At 39.1% G+C, this 27356-nt stretch overlaps 2 protein-coding genes across 3 annotated transcripts; both read left to right on the top strand.

The window, feature by feature from the left end:
• The first annotated feature begins 393 nt into the window (after window positions 1-393).
• On the top strand, window positions 394-6941 carry etf1a (eukaryotic translation termination factor 1a). Its single transcript, XM_041990249.1, has 11 exons — window positions 394-550; window positions 937-1047; window positions 2255-2430; window positions 2674-2813; window positions 2953-3091; window positions 3252-3442; window positions 3923-4052; window positions 4144-4317; window positions 4416-4480; window positions 4558-4705; window positions 6213-6941. Exons 2-11 carry the CDS (start codon window positions 962-964, stop codon window positions 6293-6295), a joined length of 1332 nt encoding a protein of 443 aa, XP_041846183.1. The 5' UTR covers window positions 394-550; window positions 937-961; the 3' UTR covers window positions 6296-6941.
• A 1558-nt stretch (window positions 6942-8499) lies between these two features.
• fbxw11a (F-box and WD repeat domain containing 11a) lies at window positions 8500-27057 on the top strand. Of its 2 annotated transcripts, XM_041990212.1 has the most exons (14): window positions 8507-8644; window positions 10909-11013; window positions 12974-13042; window positions 14094-14313; window positions 15382-15568; window positions 15785-15875; window positions 19644-19781; window positions 20759-20877; window positions 22572-22821; window positions 22984-23102; window positions 24381-24491; window positions 24573-24651; window positions 25549-25713; window positions 25842-27057. In XM_041990212.1, exons 1-13 carry the CDS (start codon window positions 8606-8608, stop codon window positions 25708-25710), a joined length of 1689 nt encoding a protein of 562 aa, XP_041846146.1. In that variant the 5' UTR covers window positions 8507-8605; the 3' UTR covers window positions 25711-25713; window positions 25842-27057. The 2 variants fall into 2 exon arrangements, with proteins under 2 accessions (XP_041846148.1, XP_041846146.1); XM_041990214.1 differs by lacking the exon at window positions 10909-11013 and having other exon boundaries at window positions 8500-8644.
• The last annotated feature ends 299 nt before the right edge of the window (window positions 27058-27356 follow it).

Here is a 27356-nt window from a genome sequence, read left to right as displayed (position 1 = left end):
CTTTCCTTGCCTAAAGTGAGAATTGTGTGTGAGAATTGCTTCAAACCACACAGCCTTAGAAGGTAACGTGTGGTTCTCTCAGTTTTATTAATGTTCTTTAGAAAAAAATAACTAAATTGGGAAGGTACGTGTTAAAAAAAATCACTTTAAAGTAGTACTAATTCAGCAAAAGAAATGTAGAAATAATATTCTTCCTTTTTTATAGGCCAAATTCGCGCAAGCGCGTGAGTTTCACTATTTAAACTTCAAGTTCCATATACCACCAGACGACGACCCAATTTTGCTGACGTTCTAGGATTTTGTCCAATCAGCTTTAAAGTTTGTTTTTTGAGTGGCATGGCGACTAAGAGATGTCATTGGTTTCTATGCGGTTTCCAGGAAGTGAACGCCACAATTCTGACCACCTCCCACATGTGATCTCCTGTCGATAGCACCACGCGCAGCGTGCGGAGAGAGGAGCCGGTCGGGAGAGCAACGTCATTCCTCGGACCACCGACTAGACATAACGTAGCAGATAGAGAGCGGAGAGGAGCGGCGTTGTCCGAGGCAGGTAATGTAAAGGCCCCGTTTTTTCTGATATACCAAAAGTCTAAAAAGCTGGCAGTTGGTTTTCATATAGTTTCCAGTGGAATACTAAGAAAGTAGGTCGTATTAGATAAGAACAGGGTGGACGCTAGGGCCTGGTAGACCAAAGGCCTGTTATTCTCCGCGTTCTCTACTAACTGAAGCAGCCCGACTAGAGCCCTTCCGTTACGGTCAGTTTCGCTGCTAGCTCTGGTCAGGTGCCGTAACGGACACCCCGCCAGCAGTTTGGAGAGTTACTTAGTCCAGCTACTTAGACCAGAAATGTCATCTTAACAAGACTGTTTATATTAGTCTGTATGTTTCCAGGGTAGCTCATTGTATGCTTTGCTCTTTTTATTTTACGTCTTTCAGGTGCTGAAGCGATTACAGCAGAAAGATGGCGGACGACCCCAGCGCGGCGGACAGGAACGTGGAGATATGGAAAATCAAGAAGCTGATCAAAAGTTTGGAAGCTGCCCGTGGGTAAGTGATTATTTTTTTATTGCTTGTAGTTGTAGTAGTTGTATTACCTCCGTCTGTAAATGGAATGTGTAAATGTGGAGAGCCGCAACAGCTGGAGATCGTAGAAGTGGGGCCGAATTTGGGAGTGGTTAGCCTAGCTATCTTAGCTTACCTTAGCTTTAACTGCTATTTTATCAGCTAATTGCTAAGTGCTAACTGTCGTCGCGTTTCGTATACAGTGTGGTCAGAAATAATGTGTTAAGATGGGAGGCTGCTATGTTTTGTTCACGTCTATGTACTACGACTGACAGTACAGAACATTTAGTCTAGGTTCTACTTGAGGTACAGAGTTAGGAGCGGTAATGCTAGCTTTGGTGCTAATGCATCCCGCTAACAGACGTCATCTCTGAGGCCGCCATGGGTGTCTTTAACAAAAACGCACGATGATGAAAAAGATCGGCCGACTAGCTTGCACCTGAACTTTCATGTGCTTGTTAAGACATATTACATTACATTAAATCAGGTTTCTTATGGCGTTGTACAGGTAGATTGTATGACAAAACTGAATTCCTTAAAGGGTTCACTGTGTTGGTCACCTCATGGCAACCGATCACCTCAGTCTTACGTTTAAGGTTGACCCGATCAAAATGGATAGGAGAAAGCGAGTCCACGTCAGATGTTGCTTGACAGGTTCATTTTTACTCACTGACCTATGAAACCCGACATTTGAAATGTGTGTGTTGCTGCATTGGTGTAGTGCTTGCTCTGCGACAGCTTGTCGTCTAGTTTTGCGCAGAATTTGCGTCCTGTGTTCCCACGCCTGCCATGTCACACACAGTTGACTGTTTGCCCTACATTCATTGAGCCACTGCTACCTGCCTGTGTTTTTGTGTGCAGTGTCAAGCTCTACTGGCGTGCTCTTGTCTTTTTAGAAGGTCGTGAATGAAGAGACAACTTTGGTACTTAAACTCAGTCCCTGATTTCAAGGGCAGAGATTATGTAGTGTGTAGCTGAAAGACCACTTTCTCTCAGCATTTTAAACATAGTAAAGGTGATACTTTGTCGGTGCTGGTTTTGTGTTTACATAATAGAAGAATTAGAGCTGGGTGTGTCATGGAAATAAGGACATAAATGATCATTTTTTTATTATACATTGCATCTCATAGTTTCTTGGCTGCATATGTTTTCTTGAAAATGGTAACTTTACATCCTCTTGTTCCCCACTCAGTAATGGCACCAGTATGATCTCGTTGATCATCCCTCCCAAGGACCAGATATCCAGAGTGGCCAAAATGTTGGCTGATGAGTTTGGCACTGCTTCCAACATCAAGAGTCGAGTTAACAGGCTCTCTGTTCTTGGGGCCATCACCTCCGTACAGCAAAGACTAAAACTCTACAACAAGGGTAAGTATTGCAGTTAAAAACTTGCTTTTTTGTTGTTGTTATTGTGTTTTTTTTTTTTTACCTGCACGTTATTGAAATGTATTTTTATATAAGTTACTTCAGACACTTTAAAGAATTTTCACATTTCAGAAAATTCAATGCAGCAAACAAACCATCTTTAGCATTTTCTTAAAACCTACACATTGTGTATGAATTAAGGGTTAAAGCTTGTCTAATCTAGCTCCTACTTCTCTCTTTAATCAGTGCCACCCAATGGTTTAGTTGTGTACTGTGGCACCATTGTGACAGAGGAAGGCAAGGAGAAGAAAGTCAATATCGACTTTGAGCCTTTTAAGCCAATCAACACCTCTCTGTACCTCTGTGACAACAAGTTCCACACTGAGGTGAGGGCTTTTGCTTTCTTTCTTGCGCCTACACTCCCTTTAGAGAGGATTCTTGGGTTGTAAGCTTTTGCAGTCTTTATTGTACTTGCTGTCTTTCACATTCTCATTTCCATTCTTCCCCCACTACCCACCAACACAGGCACTGACAGCCTTGCTTTCTGACGACAGTAAGTTTGGCTTTATTGTGATCGACGGTAGTGGGGCACTGTTTGGCACACTGCAGGGCAACACCAGGGAGGTGCTGCACAAGTTCACTGTGGACCTACCCAAGAAGCACGGTACTGACCCACAGTGATCACTTTTTTTTTTTTTTTGATCTACATGCAAGGGAGAACTGGTCAAATATTACATTGTATTAGTAGTTGTAGTAGTAAGCTTTTAGATTTGCCATCACACAAAAAGTTAAAGACCTTGTCTGTTATCCATTTTCTCTTTCAGGCAGAGGAGGACAGTCTGCTCTGCGTTTTGCTCGTCTAAGAATGGAGAAAAGGCATAATTATGTAAGAAAAGTAGCTGAGACCGCTGTCCAGCTCTTTGTGTCCAATGACAAAGTTAATGTGGCAGGAATGGTCTTGGCTGGCTCTGCTGACTTCAAGACTGAACTCAGCCAGTCAGACATGTTTGATCCAGTAAGTTTGCATCTGTTCTATTAATGTGCTGCATACTAAGTTAGACACATTTTTCATGTAATTAATGAATGTGAAATTCTTTATATATGATAAAATATTTTAGAAAGTACATAGCATAGGCGTCATGTAGGTAAAATTTATTTTTGTTTTCCAAAAAAAAATTCGAGTTAAATGTTTTTCTCATATGCGACTGTTTACCTAACCTTATGCTGTGTACAAGTGCAGTACAATGGCTAATGCATATTCATTCACTGTGTATATTTTTCAGTTGTGGTCTGTCCTGACATATATTAGAACCCAATATTTGACACACATTGATTAAAAAGAACTACTTATATTCTGCATCTTTTTAAAATGGCATATTTACAGGATCAACAGTAGTAACGACAATCTAAAGAGAACTGTATTTTTTGTTGACTCCAAATATTTCATCATGCCCATATGTTGTAATGTCATTGCTGATATATTTGTTTTCCATAGAGGTTACAGGCCAAGGTTCTGAAGCTGGTTGACATCTCTTATGGAGGTGAAAATGGTTTCAATCAAGCAATTGAGCTCTCAGCAGAGGTTCTCTCAAATGTCAAGTTTATCCAAGAGAAGAAACTTATAGGTGAGGCCTCTTGATCCCTTTTAAAGTTGTAAATGCTTATAAAACAAGCTAATTGTTGTAGAGCTTTCACTAATGGTTATCTCTTCTGTAGGGCGGTACTTTGATGAGATCAGTCAGGATACTGGAAAGTACTGCTTTGGAGTGGAGGACACACTCAAAGCCTTGGAAATGGGAGCAGTGGAGATCCTCATAGTCTATGAGAACTTAGATACCATGCGTTATGTTCTTCGTGTGCATGGGGCAGAGAGCAATGGAGCAGAGAATGGTACACAAGTCACATTTATCTGTACTACAGGTAAAATATCAGGTTGTACATGTGCATTTCTAATCCTAGAATTTTTGTGTGTGTTCTTGAATTTTCAGATGAGAAGACTCTGTACTTGACGCCAGAGCAGGAAAAAGACAAGTCTCACTTCACGGACAAGGAGGTGAGTACTATAAATAAACATATGCATACACCTGTGAGTTGACACCATGCTTTTCTGACTCTTGATTGTGTTTCTAGACGGGGCAGGAGCACGAGCTGATCGAAAGCATGCCACTGCTGGAATGGTTTGCAAACAATTACAAGAAATTTGGAGCCACGCTGGAAATAGTAACAGACAAGAGCCAGGAGGGGTCCCAGTTTGTCAAGGGCTTTGGAGGCATTGGGGGTGAGTGGGTACATTGTTGTTTACAACAGGGTTATGACACGTTATTTTTCAAAATGAAGTTGAGAGGTAGGATGGATATGTTTGTCCAAGTATCAAAATTTTGGAAGGAGATATTTATTTGTAGCTCAAGATGGATGTTCAAAATTCTGTTGCTACAAATAGCCAGTGTACAATTGGGAAGGTGAAGTTGGACCCAATTGCTCTTTATATTTGCTTGCTGTTTATTTTCTTAAACTCTCGATGACAGGAAGTAATAAGCATCTTAAAATCTTAAGGGCAACCAGGCACTTAATTGTTAAAGGTGTAATGATTTCTCATTTATTTAAAAAGAATGAGAATTCCCTCTTTCAAATGATAGACCTTTAAAGCTGTTCTGACTTGCACATTGCAGACCTGAAAATGTTCAGACATGTTCCAGAGAGGCAAATCCCTACTTTCGATCCTGATTTTTTGCAGCGATTACCCAGCTAGTGACCCAATAAGCCTAGAATATCAGTGGATAAGTGCAAGATTACATTTACCCACATAGTTCCTATCACGGAAAGAGAACTAATAGGAGAAGTAGTAAATTAATACAGACAAAAACAATTCCAACCAATATCCCCCTGCTATGTGGAGTGAGTTATATAATTACTCATCCATTGCTGGATTGGAACATGGGAAACTACCTGACACTTATGTGATAATGTGCAGTCGTGACATCAGATGTGTTAGGTATGTAGCGGGCATGACATACTACGGCTTTCCTACCTGCGTTCTTCAAAGAATTGACTTTAGTTTAGGTCTTGTAGAATTTGTATCTAGCTGTTCCGTTGCTTTCAATGAAATATCTTCAAGATGTCTCTCACAACAGGTTGCAAAAGCCTGGTACTAAGACTGAATACATGCACAAATGCTTGGTTTGCCCTTTGAGTTCAGATGAACCTTTGACATCACCTGCTCCACAGTTCTCTAGCATTTATTAAAACTGGGTGGTTTTCCATCCATTCCTAACTGGAAAATATGTAATGTTTTTAAGTTTGTTTTGTTTCCAATTTTTTTAAATAAAACTTTATGAAAGCCAAACTACTAACACATACTAACTTAATGGAGATGAAAAATATTTTTAAAGTTGTGAATTAATTTGGAATCTTCATGTACACATTTGGATGTATCTAAGTCTAGTCTGCTAGTGTTAAACTGTGTGGGTATTGTCAGGCTTTGAGACTACACACACTGATTTTACAATAATATTTTTAATATTTGAACACCAAATTTAGCTGTTTTGAAGTGCACATATAAAAGAATATTTCAAAGTCCAGATCTAATTTTTAGCAGATTATCTTGAAAATTGTTACGACTTCATTTGTAAAAAAAAAAAATGGCTTCAGATAAAATAACCCTTTAGGAATTTGCTTTTCTAATACAAATTCTTCTTTTTGTACTGCTTCTGTCTTACAAAATACGACAGGTTGCCTAGTAGTTGTGTTACTCAGTCAATACTACTAATCATTCTTGTGTTCAACAGGTATTTTGCGGTACAGGGTGGATTTCCAGGGCATGGAGTACCAAGGAGAGGACGACGAGTTCTTTGATTTGGATGACTACTAGGTAGTCTTGGACTGATATTGGGAGAAAAAAAGAAAGGAATGAATGAAGAAATGAGGAAAGAAAAAATGCCACCTCTCTTGCAGCAAGTGAGAGGGGCAACTGTGTTGATCATATATATGACAGACACACCTTCCAATTTACCTGTTGCATACGCAAACTTGCAATTACATCTGTACACACAACAAAATGCATCACACAGGCTGAAGAGGAGTGAGATTTTCTTTCATCCAGAGAGGGAGAAAGCCCTTCCTCAATAAATCCCTGCCTTAGAGTGCTGGTTCCTTCCCCTAGTTGGATTGGACTTGACTCATTTTGGTTCATGTTTTTTTCCCTCCTCCCCTCCATTTTGAATGAACACAACAGCAAGTTCCCAGATGTCTCGCTGCCCCTAACCTGGTCTGAAGATGAATTTTGGACTTGCTCCATACATAGAAGATTTATTTTCCTTTCTCGCCTCATCATGTCCCTACCCTCTCTCTCTCTCACTCTTTCTCCCCTTTATGCTTTCTCTCTTTTTTTTTTTTTGCATTTCATTTTTTTACTGGTAACTGCTGCTGTTGTATTTTATGAGAGTGGGGGATTTTTTTTACCTGGGTTTCTGTAGAGAAAGGGGGACAAAGTATTAAATTTGAACTGCTGAAAACCATTGCTACCTCCTCATCTGCTGTGGTCTCAATCCTGTGCTGTCTGACCGGTTAATGAGAAAATCAACCTTTTCTCTGGTGTCCTGAAATCTGTACCATTTTGTTGATGCAGTCCCAAATGAGTAAAATAATCATGATGTAAATTTAGAGATTGAACAGTATTATCAGCCACACCATAGTGAAACTGAATTCTAAATTGAAAGACAATATTACAAGAAACCTCAGATAAAAGCTATGTATCCCCTGAGTTTGATATGCAATGATCTGTCTGTGCAATTTACCCCCCCATGTGTCCTCATTACCAGATTCAACTTGAGACTAATTTTTAATATGACATTTTTACTTTGTCAATTGGATTCATTCAGTCTAAGTTGCTCATTACACTCCTGCAAATTTAACTTGTGCTTGTTTTTTAACTAAAAGAAACATGCCTTATGCATCTTACTGCAGAAATAAATTAGGGCATTTTTATTCATTTCCCTTTCCCCAAATTCATTGTCAGGAAAGTTTGATAATTTGTGAATGAGTAACCTTTTTAAATCCTGTTAATCTTATTGTTCATATTTAAAGCTCAATGTTAGTATTGAGATTGTGGTATGTTGCACTGCTTTGTCACATTTGACAAGGGATAGTGCTTACTTTTATATATTGGCCCCTTTCAGTATATGTCCTAATTTGAGTGGAAAGATCTGGAATCTGGTACTTAAAGAAGAATTACAATTAAGTATTACAATTATATCTTGAGGAATTGCTAGGCACTGACTGCTTAAGAGTGTCCTACTTCTATCATCTTACAAACATAATGTATAAATCTTAGATTAAGGGATGTACAATGATGATTGTGAAGTGTACTTTTTGCCAGGCATGCAGAGGTGAGAATATGGTATTACCAAGGGTGAACTTAAGGGGAAAGAATGAGGGTAATTGGAGTCATGTCCATGTCCACATGAATTTTTAGCAAGTGTTTTTTTTAAACCTGAAAATGGCCTTTACATGTCAATGCAGTCCTGTTTTACTTAGCAAAGTTATATTACTGACCCTACTCTTGTATAAAGCATTTCAGTAACATGTCACTTAAAAAAGTTCTGCGCTGACATCTTGAAAACGTTGATAGCCCAAATGGGTTATGGAATTGCATATTTAAATGAAAGTGCACTTTAAAAACAAAAACCTGGAAAAAATTTATAATATGACTTTAATTTCACTGAAGACAATAATTACATTGAGCCTTAAATACTTGTCACATCTTTTTTTTCTCTCTCTCAGTAATGTTGATCCCAGCATGTTTCAATGACCAGCATCCTGCAGTATTTCATGGCAACGCTATGCGGATGATTGATTTTGCCTCAGTGTATTCCTCTTCAGGATAGCAACAGCAGCTTCATCCATTTGCCTTTTTGTTTGGGGGAGTTACCGGGGAAAGCCTTGGTAGCACGGTGAGCCAATCAATAAAAGGCAAAGCGGGAAAGCCACACCTTCTCAGGCAAAATCTGTCCAGTGAATGGCCGCGAAATTTGTATGGGCGTATCCACCCCACCCACCCTTTTGACACTGCCCTACCAAAGCTGTGTGGTTGTGCGAAGTGAATGACGTCTCTGAATTTGCGGGCCGCCGACGCAGGGCTGGGTTTCCATTTTCATAGCGAGTTTCGGGGGGGATCGTCAACATGGAGCCGGAGATGGAGGACAAAACGGTGGAACTGATGGTAAGATCTGTTTGAGTATGGTGTACGGAACATCAGAAGGGAGAATGGTCGGCCATTTATTGGGGAAAGCACTTTGACTATTCGACGACTGAAGTGAGCTGAGGCGGCTTTTTCGGAGAGGTGGAGGAGAAAAGAGGGAGGAGGGGGGTTGACCAGAAATCAGAGGGAGGGCCTGGAAAGGTTGGTACATCTTGCTAAGAATGCTTAACACACCGGTCGAATTAATTAAAAATATATTTATATTATTGTATAAAAGTCAAATGTGTTGTTTTTGACAGAATTGTTAAATTTGTGGATAACTTAATAGGTCTATGTACGCGGCCATTGGCTAAGCACAGCCGAGGATTCTTGGGGTAGCGTTTACTGCGGTGACGCTGCGCCACTTTAACTGGGCCCTGTCTGATCTTAGCTAGCCATCTTGCTAACACAGGCTAGAAGTCGATTAACCACTTATATTGACGAGTAACCATAAGTTATATTATGTAGTTCATAGGTAGACATAATATATTGTAGTAGATGTTAGGCGCAGTACCTCATGTCACAGAACAAGTAAATAAACGAGTAGTTTTATCTATGTACCGCTTGTCTTTATATTTCTGAAGTGCGTAGAGGGAAGTATTGTTTTTTCATTCACAGTGATACTACGATTAGCGAACATTAGCAGCTAGCTTAATAGCAAGCATGCTAAATACGCTTGATAAACATTTCTATTCCAAAAAAAACAATTGGATACACTAGAAGACACTTTTTTTGTAACCAGGAAAATAAATTACCAGCTTATTACTCGTTTTATCTGTAGATGACACATTTCAGACAATAAGTTACAATAGTTTGCTCAAATTGGTAGCTGTACCGACGAGCAAATCAACTCGGCTAATGTTAGCTTACACAGACATAACATTACAAGGGTCCGTGGTTGGAAGGGAGATTAAATTAAGATATAAACCACGAATGTATGTGTTTAATCGTTTTCGTTTATTTTATGTTATTTTTGTTATAGTTTTAAGAGTCAATTGACACATTGGAAGTTAGTCACACATTCAATGCAGTAAGTACACTACAGTTAAATCCTGTATTGCTAGTGAATTTTAAGGTGCCAATTTAGGCGTAGAAAATGATATGGCGTAGTTTGCCAAATGTTATGAACCAGTCCTATCATGTTTATCCCAAGTGTATCCGAAAGAGCAAGTAATTTACTTTGGCGAAAGGGTCACATGTACTAGCACTAAAGATATTTTGAGAGTAAATAGCCCAATACATTAAGTTACGTTATGAATTAAACTATAAATTTAAACAAGAATTTAAATCCTTAATGAAAACAGAATTAAGTTAAAAACAAGTTTGCCAATGCTCGCACAGCCAAAGAATATAAAATGTTAAAAACAAGAAGTATAAAAGTAATGGTTCAGACACAATTGTATAATTCGTTAACATATCTGGCTTTAGTTATTAATATTAACATGTTGCTCTTGTCTATGGATTGAGATTCAGCAATTCCTCCTTATCTTGCATATGAGTAATATTACTAGTGCCACTGATGAAATTTAATCCACTTTTAGCTTTTTATATAAAAGAATGTTTAGCTCTTTAGGAAATGTGGTACTCCGTACAGATTGTGTCTGTGTTTAGTTTGACTTTTATTTTATTGTCCCTGTGTTCACTAACCACTCATGAGAGTGGGGATGGCAGAACAGTGGGTGGGGTTTCTGTCAAAACAATAGTGATAGTAATTGACAGTTAATCCTGTTACCCCTCCCTCTCCTCTACCTATCCCTTCCCAATTCATGTCTAATAATGCTTCTGTGTGTATGTTTATCAGTCAATATCTTGTGTGTGAAGGAGTGTGTCTTCCTGCGCTCACTGTGCCAATGTGTGTAGCTCTAATACTGGTTTTTCCCCCTCACTATCCCCACCTCCCCCCCTCTCCTTTTCTCTTCACCTTTGATGGTTATATACTCGCCTCTTCTCAATTTCCAACCAAACCTTGTTTATTTATCCATTAATTTTGTATTTTTGCACTAAACCACACATCATTCCTGTTCCTCAACAAAACCCCACCATTTCCACCCATCTGTCCATACATTGGCCCACTCATTCACCCACCTCTTTTGATTTCCTCCCCCCAAATCCCCTCATCAACCTTCCTCCTCTTTTTCTTTACTTCCCATTCTCTGGTCTCTTGCTCTTCCCTTTTTCTTCCTCCCTCACCCTGTCCACTTCGTTCTCCTCCTCCCTTCCTCCCTTCCTCTCTCTCTTTCACACAGTGCTCTGTGCCTCGCTCTCTCTGGCTGGGCTGCTCCTCGGTGGCTGAGAGTTTGTGTGCACTCAGGTGCCTGCAGAGCATCCCCTCCACCCGGGCTCACAACCAGGTTCTGCCTCTCTCCTCTTAATTCTGCTGCTCCTCCTCTCCCTTCCTCCCTGGTCATCTCTCCACCCTTCACTTTTCTTTACCCAATTCACACATCTCATACCACCTTGGTGCCGATGGCATCCACTCACCCCCACCTCACCCTCCTACCGCCTCACCTTCCGTTGTCCTTTCCCTCCTTTTGGAAGCACTCGACTCTTCAGGTTCTTCTCTGGTAAATCCTCAAACTCTTTTATGCTCAAAATGGAATTCTTATAAGAGATTATTTTAACCAGAATACTTTAAAACTTTAAAAGTTTTCAGCAATTATTGCTTGGGATGAAAACTACATTTTTACAGTTAGAAAGGTTTGGGAAGGTTTGGTCATTTCCTAAATACTGTCATGGTAATTGAAAGATGCAGGGGCTACCAGAGAACAACCATGCTTTGAGGAGTAACGTTTTCTCCCCTTCTACCTGGAGGTGTGAGGCCCGAGGTGGGGGGTCTTCCTTCAAGCTCTGAGAGGCTACATGCTTGCTTGCCTGCCTGGCTAAACCTGGTCTGTCTGTCCTTTTAGTTATTTATTTTTCTTTTTTTTCTACTCTGCATGGCCATTAACACCAGCAAGACCATTATGGCTTTTTGTCCTGTCTGCTTTGGTCTTGGTACTTGGACCTTATGTCTGTGCAGTTGTATTCATAGTCCTAGCAATCTATGCAGTGGCTTTGATTCACATGTAACAGGTATACAATAAATGCACAAAACAAGTCAGGAGCTCCAAATGTTATGGTATGAATAAATTTTAGCTTGGTAAACTTTCAACATAGTTACATCAAGATAGTTACATCAAGATAGTTACATAATTTACCAAAGGAAACAGTTGGGCTAACAGGAATCTTATTCTGTGTTTTTTTTTTTTTTTTCTGGGGGTGATGGTGGGGTGCGGGGGGAGTTAGCAAAGACATTTTCATAGGCTGACCTTGGTCATCTCCCACACAAATGATTAAAAAAAAAAGCTGACTTTGATGTAACATCCTTGTGTGTCCCATTTCCTCAAATTAATTTGAGTAAGTCTAAATCAAGGAAGTAAGTAGAAAGAAGTGAATAACTAATTTGCATTGTTCCTTTAAAAATGTAGCTTTATTCTTACTGGTTGTGTTGTTCTGTGTTTTGTTGAAGTTTTAAAAAGTTTTAATAGCTCACAGATTTGCAAGTTTGGTGACAGTGTTATTATAACAAATGATTGCTCAAAAAGACAAGCTAACATCTATGTGTTCTCAGTCACATTGTAGACCAGTGAGCCTCTAAGAATACACATGGACTTTGTGTTAGTGTTTTATGTTTGCTATGATGAATCTAAAATTGTTATATTGTCTGGTCATAGCTGCATACATGCTCATAAGAACATAAAATGGATGTTAAAAGTAGGATAGATTTGAAAACCAATAGTCAGTCTGTCACTGTCAGTCCACACTTGGAGAGTATCTCACTTTTATTAAAATGATTTAGGTCTCTGAAGAATGCCATCCAATTCTAAGAGTTATGTCAATGTGAGTATAAAGACATGCTAGAAATAGGTTGGATCTTGTTACCTTTGTTTTCCTCCTTTCCTCAGTATATATTATAAGACCAGTATCTGTTTCATTACAGTCAGGTCAGAGCTGGTGCCAGTGACATACCCACGATTTTGCACTTTAATTTCCTGTCCAGACTACTAAGGTCACATCACAGACAAGAAAGCAGATAGATTCCTTTTGTTGAGGTTCTCAGTTTATTTTACTCCATTTGTGTGTGTGTATGCACGGCTGTTTGTGCGTGCACGCCTAAGTAATCTTGATGATTACCCTTCCTTGGCTGTTATTGTGGCACACTTGCGTCAAGCACTGTTCACACTGCTGCCCTGGCTCTTAATGTGCCTTTTACAGGCTCAGTGAGAGCTGAACACTAACCTGTGCTTTCTTTGTTTTGCTTCTTTTGCGTAGAATACATCAGGGATGGAGTCACAGAACCTCGTGGATGACCTGTCGCCAAAGAAGAATACAGTTCTCAAGGTGTGTATTTATTTTAGTTGACATTATTACAAACATGTATGTACTGCTTTTAGAAAAAAAAAATTCTGTATGAATTTTCTGAACTCTTAATGTAAAGAATGATGGTTAGAAATGAAAGCTTTGTTAGCTTACAAAATCATTACATGTAGAAAGTTAAATGTTAGCTATATTAAAACAAGTGGTCCTCAGCATAATTTGACATGAGAATTTTTTGTGGATGTCATTTGTTTTAAGTAAAATCCAAACACACCTGATACATTTTCTTGACCTGAATATTTATTGTTTTTTTTTCTAACACCACCCCCACGCCCACTTCTTCCAACATTTTGTTTATCAATGAAAATTAACTTTGTGCACCAATTACAGTATGATACATAGGAACTTTGTTTTACACCACCTTTTAACGCTAACTATACACTGACTAATAGATGCATTCGTCCACTCCATAGGCAAACCAGTATCCAGATTTTGTCTTTACACAAATAATACGAATGATCAAAAATAAAAGATTTGCAACTAAAATGTTTAGTTCATAAACTCCACATCTGCCTCGATCAGGCTTCTGCAGACACACGGTTTTGTTTTTCTACACTTACAGCTGCACCATTATACACTTATATTATTTCATTGTGAATAGTGGTCATTCACTTGCATAGTTTTTTCTTAAAACAATCATTTATGTTGGTCTTTGTGTAGTGCAGGGATCTCAAAGTCCAGTCCTTGAGAGCCACTGTCCTGCTGGATTTAGATGTAGATGTGCTTCAACATGCCTGACTCAAGTTAAAGGGTCATTGCACACAACAAGCTGTTGGATCCGTTTATTATGAATCAGGTGTATTGGAACAGGGGAAACATCTTAAACCTGCAGGACAGTGGCCCTCAAGGACTGGAGTTTAAGGTATATGAGTATGTGTGTGCCTTTACAAATCTTTGGGCTGCACATGGTCAAACTATTGGAAACTGCAGAATTTACAGCACCATTGGATGCAGGAACCATAAATTGGTTTTAAGAGAGATGTAATAAATCTTTATTTACATCTAACCTTTGCAGCTTAGTAATGGTCCTGTCGTGGGCTCTCGCAAGCGTCCATCAGAAGGCAACTACGAGAAGGAGAAGGAACACTGCATTGCTCTGTTTGACCAGTGGTCAGAGGCTGACCAGGTGGAGTTTGTTGAGCGCTTGATTTCCCGTATGTGCCACTACCAGCACGGCCACATCAACTCCTACCTCAAACCCATGCTGCAGAGGGATTTCATCACTGCATTGCCAGGTACAAACACAGCTTATTGTTGTGTAAATAAAACTGTTGTGATCATTTGGAACATCCATTCATCCATGATCCATCAGGCTGTCATGGATAGATAGATGGAACAAAACACACTAATAATATTCAATATACATACTAATGAACTCTGTAGCTGTAACAGGTAACCAACCTATTACAGTGTGAATGTGACACATCTGAAAATGAATAAATAATTAAAACATCATGTGACAGCAACACGCCACTGTGAAGTCATGTTGCATTTCCAAACTTCATCTTGGACCAATTATCCATAAATGACCTGAGATAAAAAATAAAGTGGACAGAAAAAAAAACCTTCTCCTAATGAAGACCCTTTCATGCAGTGGAGTTACTCTAAATATTCTTAAAGTTGAGATCTCACATAAAGTGTTGATAATATTGGATCCATTTTAAGCTGTAATATGAGTCAGAAATGACTACAATGACGGTAGATTCAGCTTGTTGAGCTGTACTTATTCCCGTGATGGACATGAAATTCTTGGCTTAACAAGGGAAAAGGAGAAAGTAATCTGACTGCTCCTTGCTGGACTATGATTATTTTTATCTTCACCTCCCTGGGAGAGTTTTAAAAAACGGATACTATTGTGTGATTGTCAGCTGGTTAACATGTTTTCCGACGTGTGCGCTCTCTGTCCACTGACTGAAGTGTGCTCACCTGTGTGTGCGCATGTATCTGTGAGTGGCATCAAGGTGGAACTAACAGAGCAACACAGAGTAGCTGTGACATGCTGTCATGTAAATCAGATAAATAACATCAGACTGTTTAGTTTTTAATACGAGCTCAGTATAAACCTGTTCTAGAGGAAAGGGAACCTCAAGTTACTTATGTTGTATCTTGGCAATGTATAGAAAACAAGATAAAAATACATTAACTTGACCCTCTAGTTGGGGCGGTGAGTCTCCAGAAACAGATGCCAGTAGATTCACTGATTATTCTTGGAAAGTAAGAATAGTCATAGGCACAGAAAAAATCAACCAAATGAAATCTTTTCAGTGTTGTGTACACACTGTCTTTGTCACCCTTTTTTTAAGCTCAAGGCTTGGATCACATAGCAGAGAACATCCTGTCTTTCCTGGATGCACGTTCGTTGTGCTCGGCAGAGCTGGTGTGTAAAGAGTGGCAGAGGGTCATCTCCGAGGGTATGCTGTGGAAGAAGCTCATTGAACGCATGGTCCGAACTGACCCACTGTGGAAAGGCCTGTCTGAAAGACACCAGTGGTGAGAATGAATGCTCACACACTATAAACAATGGGGTTTATATAAAATCCTTATTACTGCAACAAATTAAGTGGATGGTTGTTAATGGTATGGTTAAAATGTTGGTTTCTAGTGTGCTTGTTTGTCCCCCAACTACTTTATGATAAAGAAATACTTGGTATTAAATTATACGTTGTTCATTGTTAGATTTTCTCAAAGGTCTTTTTTTTTTCCCAGGGAGAAATATCTGTTCAAGAACCGCACATCAGAAGTCCCACCCAACTCCTACTATCACTCCCTTTATCCTAAGATTATCCAAGACATAGAGGTAAGACAGCAGCTAAATTGTCTTTCTTTACATATCTCTCTTTTTTTGCCATAGGTTTTGTTCAGTTTTTATCATTACAACATAGATTTTTCCTTATCTTTGTTGAAACATAGCATTTTACAATCTGTATTAGAGAACCTGTAAAATAAAAAACATAAAAGTAGCCTTATTTAAAAGTGACAGTTTAGTTTTAGTGTTGATGATAATAATGCAGGGCATTTTTTCACTGTAAACAGTGAGAATTCTTTTTAAATATCCATTTAACTGATGTGTTTGAAACGGTTGTTTTCCATCCACTTTTTTTTCATTACCACAATCTTGTAACTTGTCATAACATGGCTGTATGGGATTATTTCATTAATATTTGGAAAGAAACTATTATTCCAGAATGATTCTAGTTTTATTTAACCTTTAAAGCTATACGGTCACAATTATAGATTTTCTTGGTATGATTGTCAAAGAAATAACAATTTTAGTATTATCATGATTATTTTACGTTAATAAATTTCCCAACACTATAAAAGTGTAAAACCACATGAAACATGAACACTTCTTATAGGTATTCAATTTTTATTTTTTCTATCTTTTGATGCCAACATAACAAAATATTAAAACAACAAAGTAAAGTCAAGTCTTATTCAAACCTCAGATGTGTAAAGAATAAATAAAATGTTGCAGGACCTCTATAACACACAATAACCATTTTTAAAAACCGATACGATAACCGATAACTTTCAGCTACTAAAGGCTGATACCGATAACTAATAACCGATAACAAACACACTTAAGATCATGACATCAATACTAACAAAACCTTAAAGACTTTTCACTGTTTATCTGAAGCGATATTGATTTTTATTTTTCCAGTGAAAAACTTTTAGCATGCCACTCAAATATTTTCTAAAGATATCTAACAGAACTATTTGATATTATGTGTGAATACACATGGCGATAGGATCATACTTGGATGGAAGGCACACATCAGCAAAGTAGCGGTGGCTCGGCATCATAAACTGTGGCTCCAAGTGATGAATCAGACGAGAAAAGTCTCTGTCCTCAACATGGGTAAAGGGCTGGTCATCAAGCGCCATCCTTTCCATGAATAAATCTTCAATAGCCTTAGCCCGTGGGTCATGTCAGGCAAATTTCTTGGATGTCTCAAACACCTCACGGATGTCTGTCAATCCCGGTGGCTTCTTTGCATTCCTAGAAACATGACATTCCAGGTATCTGGAAATAACGCTTTCTTCTACGGACCTTGATTATTGCAGACTAATGACTTAAAGCCATGGACCTCATACCGGGTCCATTGTGTTTTGAACAGCGAAACTATCCGTCATAAAAGACATATTTAGTTTTATTCTCATCTGAGTAACATAAGGTTCAGTGAATGTATCACCATCGCATTGCTTTGTAAGACCAACCCAAGTAGTACGAAAATTCCAAAATAGCAAATAACACGATAACAGTTATTTTCAATGTTACATTAGATAAACATTTAACAAAACTACTGTGCATTTACCTTTAGGATTAAAAGCTGGTGGTTATCCTACAGGTGGTGAAACGTATTTCCTCCTTTTTCTGCAACTTTTTATGTTGTGCTTTACAGGCAGGTGAGCCGTCCTCCACAATGACACATTGGTCTTTTTCTTCTGTAAGCAGCAAAAAAATGTCCAACAAGGAGGACTTAATCCATTTGTTTGGAGGGAATAACTCCTCTGCCGTAGCGCCCTACTCCCAACACGCCTTTTCTGCAATTCACATGCAACCAAAAGAAAGCAACACAAGAGGCAAAACGTGGCCGTGGTGTAACTTGGTTTTCATTAAGTGCAGGAGTTGCGTGGAACTGCTGTTATGGTTCAAACATAATCATTTATAGAAACTGACAATACTGAAGGATCGTTACGATTAATCATAATGTTAAATACCCCGATTAATTGTAGAATTAGGTAACCGTGACCTCCCTACACTGAATGAAGCACTTCTGTGCCTCTGGCTGCAAGACCAACATTATTACTCCATTCCTCAGGAGTGAGACTATTTCCTCCGCCAGCGTTCCTCTCTGAGCAGTGCACAGAGTGCAGTTAAATGGTGGAGACTCAAGATAAACCTTTTTCAGCAGGCTGGGAGGCAGAAAGCTGCAGAGGCGCAAACTTATGGTAGCAATCTGTACACTGAAGAATGCAGAGACCACCACACAGAGAGCCTAGGTGCAACTACCTAGTCCATTTCATTGGAGTCAGGGATGCGCAGCTTAGTCCATCTAAAATAGCTGGGGGGGGGGCAACCAGTCTGTTCCTTTCTGTCTGAGAAATGAGTCCTATTTAGGAGGAATAGTTGCTGTTTCTTGTATTCGATTAATAAAATGCTTATTACTTTTTTCTGTTGTTTTTTTGCAACAAAGCTCCCTTTATGCTGTGCCTTGTACATTTCAAGATGCATGCAGAGGTTGTATGCCACTCAAGAAATCCAAAATTATAAAAATAAAAAAAAAAAAATCTGAATCCAAAGTCCTATAAATTTAAGTTTATCATACCATGACCACATGACAAAGAAATGACACTTTCTCTAGATTTTATGATAAAGTTATAAATAAATAGATGAATAAATAATATGGTCCTTACACGGACTTAAAATGAGCTGAATACCGCCTCTGAAGAACATTGATACATGACATGAAGTTGCATTGTGTCAGAATTGGACCAAAATGCAGAATTGGTATGTGGAAACTTCAGTACACCCTTGGTGCATCCACAGGAATTAACATGGTAAATAGCAGTGAGGTGCTTCTGATCAAATTAACTTAATACTTTAATTACTTAATTTCTCCTTTGCAAGTTTGAGCAAGCGTGAGTGCAGCTATAAAAGCAGGGATTTTGGTCGTTTACTGGATTGAAGCATTGGCAGTGTCCTAAAGGAAAAACATCAGGAATTAAGAAACTAATCAATCTGGGATGGCTTATAAGACTATTTCCTATCCATTTGGAGTTCATCATTCTACAGTGAGAAAGATTTTTCACAAGTTGATATTAATGCTCAATAATGCTACAATCTTCAGACATTGTGCAGAATTCTGAAAAAGGCAATCAAGGTATTGCAATGGTCCGGTGAAAGTCAAGACCTCCACCTGACTGAAATGCTGTGGTAGAATCTTAACAGAGCTGTACAAAAACAAATGCTGCTAATTTCAAAGATTTTAAGCAACATTGTATTTAAGATTGGATCAAATGTCTTCACAGCAATGTGAGAAATCGATAAAATCAAACAGGGAAAAAATTAGGGCAAAATAATTGCAAGCTTAGAGTTCTACAGACCCCTCAATTGTGGGATGTATACTAAATTTCTCACGTTGCCAGTTAGGCTTGCTTTTTGTTTGGTAAATAATGACACGCTGTGATGTCATCTTGTCCTGTGTTCATCTCAGGTTGTATTTACATAATTTTAAAACCTGGTTGGAATTGGATGGGTTTCTTTAATGTCCTGATAAGTAAAACCTGACTATTGATATTGTGCTTTTCTAATGTAACTCCTGCAGACATTTCGATGTTGATGCTGAAAGATGTAATGTAGCCTGACATCATGATGTAATCATGAGTGATTAATAAAATGTTGTTGAAATTGTCCTAGATCCCACATGGGTTTATGTCGTCTCCAAAACATTTTGACATATTTTCTTTAATCTTCTCTGTAAAACCATGTGCTAGTCTTTCTGTTTACTCTTTTGAATGACTTCTGTTTTGTCTCGTTTCTCTTCCTCTCTTCACGCAGACTATTGAAGCTAATTGGCGATGTGGCAGACACAATTTGCAAAGGATTCAGTGTCGCTCAGAAAACAGTAAAGGGGTTTACTGTCTCCAGTATGACGATGACAAGATCATCAGTGGCCTTAGGGACAACTCTATCAAAGTAAGTGTTTTGTTTTATTTTGTTTTTTTGTTTTTTTTTGTTTTTCTCTAAGTCCATTTGTAAAGTACGTCAAGGACAGTATGAGTTAGCAATGCTCATGTTTATTCTTGTCTATGTTTGCCGCTGTCCTATCACCCTTAAATGGGTGATTCAGGCTCAGAATATAGAACACTAGAGTTTATCAAAGGCTTGTTTATTAAGTAAATAAAGCTTTTGTGTCAAACTCAATTTAACTACATGTAATTATTAGGTTAAAATAAAGTGCAAATGTATTTGACTTATACATTATTAGTGTTTCTTTTACTTTTCCCAACTAGTTGTCTGGTGTAGACTGAGTTAAGCATGCTGTTGGCATGTATCGGTCTGCCCCAAACTGACATGCTGAAGTAAATAACACTGATCCTGTTAGTCTGCTTAAGTACCAGCAGCATAGACAAAAGCAGAGTATTTTCCTTCGAGAGTCAGAGACACATGTATGGTTAGTTTCTTGTGTTTGTGTATTTATGAATTGAATTTTCTTCTGGCTCAGAATGGCTTATCATTTTACCGTGTGTGGCGCTGAGCTGAAACAGCAGACACTGAGACAGAGCACAAGTGAATTATAGGATAAAGGGGCTCAGCTCTAGACTCGTTGTGTGTTCCACTTATTCGTCTGGCCTGGGAAAAGAGACCAAGATGAAGAGAAGGGGTGTATGGCAGGAGGATGGGAGGAGATTGGTCTTATTGTTATTGGGGAGGCTGATGCACACTCAGGGAAGAAGTGAATGGCTCTTATGTATACACACAGCCCAGCCCAGCAGTAGGGAAGTAGGGCATGAACAGTGCATGAACATTGCTGTGAGAGTAGGCCATTCTTAGCACGACCCAAATCTGCATCCTTTTGAAAAGCACTTATTCTTCCATTTTCTCTCTGTACTCATCTGCCGAAGTGTCCCTCTGATGCACTCATTTCTACACTCTTCTTTTTTGCCTTTTAGATCTGGGATAAGCAGACGCTGGAATGTCTGAAGATACTGACTGGTCATACAGGCTCAGTATTATGTCTCCAGTATGATGAGAGGGTCATTGTCACCGGGTCGTCTGACTCAACTGTCAGGTATGATGCACATTTTGCTGCAAAAAAAGACCATTTTGGCATTAGGAATAAAACCTGTGTCAGCAAGATGGAAAATGATTACGACTATTGAAGTAAACATTGTTCCTTAGAGTCTGTTACATTGGAAGTCTGATGCAGGGATTGGATTTGCAGAGAAAGACGCCTTGTTGACAACTGTCAAATAGGCCCAAAAGTTATATTTTACTTGGATGGTCACAACAGCTGTTATGCTTTCTGCTGAAAGATCTCCTAAAAGTCTTAAATTCTGAGTAGTAGTATTTCCTATCCAATAAGTGTGAATATGGTAATAGTACCACAGTGATATACATCATTTTAACTTAGTTTTAATCACAATTGTAAACTGATGAGAAATTTTTAACTAACACTTTGAATGTAATCTTCCAGTAATTTAAAATTAAATTTTAGTTATTCTAAATTCAGTATTCCAGCAGGTTCCAGTGTAATTCCTATATATTTATATCATGAACAACATATCTAAACTTGACAAAACACAATGCAAAGTTTACTGACTTTAAGCTGAAAACGATTTTGCTGTTGAAAAAATAACTCTAATTGAAGCAGCAGAAAGTGTAACAAACAGAAAGACTACACAGGTACAGCAAATACTCCTAAAGGACAGCGGATGGACTTTATAAAAATGTTTTCAAGCAGAGATGGTTTTCTCAACATATTTGCAAGTAAAATGTGTTTGTGCCATCAATGAGCAAAGATTTTCCTGTCTCTCAGAACACAATGTAAAAATAGATTTTTGTTAAATGTGTCTTTCTAATCTTTATTTCTTGAAGCTTTTTGTGTTTTAAAATGTTAAATACGGATTAATGGGCTATTGTTTCACACATGTTTACAGTTTATTTTACATAAAATAATGCCCCTGATTTATGAATCTACTTAGTCAGGCTATTATTTATAGTAGTTTCTCATCTAACTTCCAAGTCAACCAAAGAGTCTGGAAACATATATACATATATCATATTGAACAAACAAAAAGTTTAAGGTTGTTCATTCACAAAGAGTCAGATTTACTGCTTCAGCTGGAGATGGTGGTTGTTGTTTTATTGCAGATATTTAAAGACCTGGCTTGTGTGTGTATGTGTTGACACTTGCTTGGCTACTGCACACAGAAGCTCAAAATGAATTCTCTTATTACTTCACACTTCAGGCGCTCTCATTGGGTGGTATCCAAGGAAAATATTAATTCACTTCCTTAGCAACAGCTTGACAGGACCTTTGTTTGTAGGTTTAGTTGTCAGCTTTTCCAGTGTGTTCTGCATTTCACTTAAGTGTCTAACAATCCAATTCAGTAACAACCTCCTCTGTGGGTGCAGCCTCTGTCCACACGTGTGAAATGCAAGTTTCTGCCCTTTGTAGAATTGATATTCATTAGTCTCTCATGTCTCTGTTGTTTTCCTTTGCTGTTATTGCTTGTCTTTTCCATCACCATTTTGTTTTCTGCCTTTCTTCCTGCTGCTTCATCTCCCTTTTCTGTAATACTGACTCCTTTCTCTTATTGTTTTCCTCTTTTCTCACATCTTTACTATTTCCTCCTTCTTTGTCTCACACACTTGTATTGTCTAACACTACTAATTTTTCTTCGTGTCCCATTCCATCTTCTCTGTCTTCTCAACACTTCTCTTCTTTTTTCCCTCTGTGCTCCTTCCTTTCCTTCTCCCCAGGGTGTGGGAGGTGACGACGGGTGAGGTACTTAACACACTGATCCACCACAATGAGGCAGTTCTTCACCTGCGTTTCGCAAATGGTCTGATGGTCACTTGCTCCAAGGACCGTTCTATTGCAGTCTGGGACATGGCCTCGCCCACTGACATAAGCCTACGTCGTGTCCTTGTGGGACACCGGGCTGCTGTCAATGTGGTTGACTTTGATGACAAATACATTGTGTCTGCCTCAGGGGACCGCACTATCAAGGTGAGCTGATGAAGTGGTTTCTTGAATTGCAGCGTCATTGTTTTGTTTGTTTTTTCCCGCCTCTTCTTTTTCCATATTTCTAAAGTAGTTCATGTATACAAACCGTCTGTGTCATTTGATGCTGGCCTTTGCTTTACAAAGCTTTCCTTCTTGCCTCTTCAGGTATGGAGCACCAGCACCTGCGAGTTTGTGCGCACTCTAAATGGTCACAAGCGGGGAATTGCCTGCCTACAGTACAGAGATCGGCTCGTAGTCAGCGGCTCGTCCGACAACACAATCCGGTACGTGTGAGAAATCAAGTGTTGTAGCTGTTTGCTGTTTGAGCAGGGTTGGCAGTGTGGGGATTTTCAGGAGGCTGTGGACTGTGTGATCAACATACACATAAACACAGCTGAAATCACTGCACAAACATGGTCGTTTACTGAGTTGGATAGCATGCTTTTGTAATGATTCAGTGGTTATGTCATACGTATTTTGCCATAGCCTAATAGCAGTGTTAAAATGTTCTCAGTGACCGCGGGATAAGTAGCCTTAATGGGCTGCTTTTATGTAAAAGTTACAGACCCTTCTGTGTGACAGAAGAAAGAGGAAAACAAGTGAATGAGAGCAGCTTCACTGGGTTTTTGGCTGGTGTAATATATGGCATATGTGAGCAATGGGAGCAGGGTAAAAACAAAGAGCTGTAACAGCAGTGCCATAATGCTCTATGTACATGCAGCAAGAGGGCTACTGCGTACCTACCAACCAGATCATCTGTAATTGGTAGTAAATATCCTGCTTTATTATAACATTAACATCATGTGTAGCACATTTGTCTTTCACTCTGAAAACCTAGATGAAATCAGTATTATCCAATTTCCTCCATTTTAGATGTTAAAAGAGCTACATTAGCTGTAATTAGATGCATCCAGACTGTCCCCATGCTGGGACAAAATTAGTTGCAATAGACTTTGACCTTTTCTCATTAGTTAAACATTTTAGACAGATCAGGTGGAAGTCTTGATGCTGAGAAACGAAGTTTTCAGAGAAGTGGAGCTAAAAGAATTTTGTATAAAGTTGTGAATTTATAATCAGTTTAGTATTTTGTTCACATCTGTATGGAGCTGATGAAGACACTAAACCAAGTTTACTTAAGTTGGGGTAATAGATGTAATTTTGGTCTTCTTTAAAATTTCTTTTTTTTTTTTCTTCTTCTTTTAATATTTGAAAATAAAACCAAGAATCAGTAGACGAATCCTTTAAGAAATAGATTGATAAGCAGAATTGATAATGCTTTTGGTATCAATGAAATTTTATCAATTTCCTATGTCTAAATATCAGTATATTACATCTTTAATAGAATAGTTATTGTATGTACTGACCTGATGGAACAGTCGTCTCAGCTGAATATTGATGAGTTCGAAGGTCAGAAATGGATTGGTTTATTAAAGATACCACACAGACAAATAGTCTACTTTGTGGTATAATTGTTCGGAGTAACATTTGAGAACTAACTGCAATCTGTATATTGTAGAGTGAGTTTTTTGTTGGTTGTTAAAAAAAAGCACAACTTTCTGCAGGTTATGGGACATAGAGTGTGGGGCGTGTTTGCGAGTGCTGGAAGGTCATGAGGAGTTGGTGCGCTGCATTCGCTTTGACAACAAGAGGATTGTTAGCGGCGCCTACGATGGGTGAGTCTTGTGATCGCTGGGTTTTGAGCAGAGAATGGATTTGTTTTCTGACACTCTCTCGTGCCATGGTTCTCTCTGCAGCAAGATAAAGGTTTGGGACCTGCAGGCAGCACTGGACCCACGCGCCCCTGCCAGCACATTATGTCTGCGCACTCTGGTGGTGAGTTTCCCTGTTTGTCTTAAAGGTCCCATATTATGCAAAATTTACTTTCTAAAGGTTTTCAGTCATATGTGTCCTTATAGCCTGTGTCTGAGGCCCAAAAATGAAAAAAATTCTATCACCTCTCTTACTTGTTTGCTCCACTTCTTAGCAAATGTGTGCTCAAACAGGCGAGTTTGAGATCTTTCCCTTTGTGACCTCACAAAGGGAAATAACTCCCCAAGGTAGTGGATGCTGCCATTGACTCATCCCCCCCAGCTAGCTGAGCCTGCCCTCAGAAATTAGTGAGCGGGTGCCAGCGAAAGACAGATCCTCTCCCAGATAGTGGTGCGGACAGGCAACACGTATGAACATTCAAAGGTTCAGATACAAAAACAGCCCATTCTTTGTAGAACTAAAATGGCTGAAATTAAGGACCAAGGCTGAATTTGGGGTAATACAGTGTGAAAGCAATGTTGTTGGACCTCTGACACTCATTGAAATTGCTGAAAAAATGTATATTATGGGACCTTTAAGGTTTCTCACCTGTAGAGTATTAAAAACTAATTCTGTTGTTTTGTTTTTTTTTTTTTAAACACAAATACTGAGATGTGAGTTTGTGAATTCCACTAAAACTAATCCTGTGTTTTGTAGCCCAGTAAAAGTTGTGGGTAAAGTTAAACAATTTACACACTGAGAATTAATTTGAGATGATTTTCCTGGGTGGGAGTGAGGTTCTGTTCAACACTGAAATTCTGCATTACATCTGAACTGAATTCACAACTTTATTGTTTACATATTCATGTTTTACTCTTTGCAGGGACTTCCTTGTTGCCCATCAGTTCCTTAGAGAGTGATATTGATAATCTAGGTGCATAAACAAGATACAGTATGTTAACAGTTTTCTCATGTTTTCAGGAGCACTCTGGCCGCGTGTTCCGCCTTCAGTTTGATGAGTTTCAGATCATCAGTAGTTCTCACGATGACACCATTCTGATCTGGGACTTTCTGAACGTCTCACCCAATGGCCAGTCAGAGGGACGATCTCCTTCACGCACCTACACCTACATTTCTAGATAGCAGGTACTCAGATTGTGTCACTAGAGAAACCTTACTCTTTAAATCTGGAAAGGAAATCATATTAGTATGTTTACCCTTGCAGAGTAGATCTGTGTGTGACATTGAGGACTGCTGTACTTTCTCCCTTCCAGGTGGCGCCATGCAACACACCACTTTTAGGAGGAGACCCAGGGCTGATTGGCTGATGGGGGCATCTGTCGTGCAAAGGAGCCTATGTTTTCTCCTTCCTCCTCGTCATCTCTCTGTCCATCTCCCACTCAGCCCCCGACACCTCCCTGCTTGTTCGGACAGACTTAAGCTTGTGCCCATTGCCTGCCAGTACAGTGACATACACACAGATCAGCACTGAGGATTCCCTACTACAGATCCAGCGCAACTCTTCCCAAGAAGTTCATCTTCTACTACTAATTTATGTTTTGTAAAGTACACTAATGACAGTATTAACGTAGACCTTATATAAACCACAAGCTCCCTTTTTATCCCCTTGATACAGACTTAAAGCAGCTTCTGCTCCTCAGTTTTTAACCCCAGCCAGAACAGGTTTCCACAGATATGAAGCCGCTTATAGATATATATTTATATATATTACACACATACACATTGGCACAGTTGGACAGAGGATGACTGGAGCTCTGATGTGGGAGACAGAGACTCTTTACTCAGCTCTTGGAAAGAAGGGAAGGATGGGAGATGGAAGGAGTGAATGAGGGAGAAATGTGATTGAGGGAGGGGGGACTTCCCTGCACTCTCTCACTCCTTGCTCCTCCTTGTCTCTTTTTTCATCCCATCCCCACAACCCCGGCTTCCTCCATCAACCCCACCCTCCCCCCAGAGATGCACACTCACTTGGAATACGGGGGCGCACACACTCAAAAAGTGTGTGTTTGTGTATGTGGACTTGTGAAACGGCAGAGCAGAAGCGTCAGACATGCATGTGAGGTTGCCTTGGATACAGCATCATGGCACACCTCTTGCTTCTTTTTTTCTCTTTAACTCCTACTTTCTTACTGTTTTTTTTATTACTGTTTTTTTTCTAATTTTATTTGAGTATTTTGGTTCTTAGTACAAAAATCATACTACTAAGCGTAGTCCTTGCTCCTCCCCCCTTCTTTCTCTTTCTTACTGTCCTATTCCTCATTCTTTCTTCTTCAACCTGTGTTCATCTGTCCCTTTTACTCCATCTTTCTCTCCCATCATCTACATGCTTGCTTTGGTTATGAGAGAAGCTGGAATTCAAGAGCTCAAATTTAGCTGTAAACGGAGTTGTCTTGTCAAATTGTGTTGTATATTAAAAATGATTTTTTAAAGAAGAAAATGACCTTATTGTGAATAAAGTACTTGACAGTGGTGGAGTGTTGAGCCAACTATAACATGAATGTGTGTCTAATTGTCTTATCTGTTCTTGTCTATGTGAACGTATGAGTGGATTTGTGTACCGCTACCCCTCAAAATGACATGTAGATGCAATACATACTTTGGTTTTAGTGTGTTCTTTAACCTTTTAGACCAGGGGTGGTCCAGCGCCGGTCTTTGAGGGCCACAGTCCTGCTGATTTTTGAAGTCTCCCTGATCCAACACACCTGAATCAAATTAAATGGCTCTTCTCATCAGCTTATTAATTCTGCTCAGTCATGTTGACCTATCAA

The sequence above is a fragment of the Melanotaenia boesemani genome, chromosome 7 (assembly GCF_017639745.1).
Source record: "Melanotaenia boesemani isolate fMelBoe1 chromosome 7, fMelBoe1.pri, whole genome shotgun sequence".
Taxonomy (NCBI): domain Eukaryota; kingdom Metazoa; phylum Chordata; class Actinopteri; order Atheriniformes; family Melanotaeniidae; genus Melanotaenia; species Melanotaenia boesemani.
The sequence above is the reverse complement of the archived record's forward strand: the minus strand, read 5'-3'. Positions and strand labels throughout refer to the sequence as shown.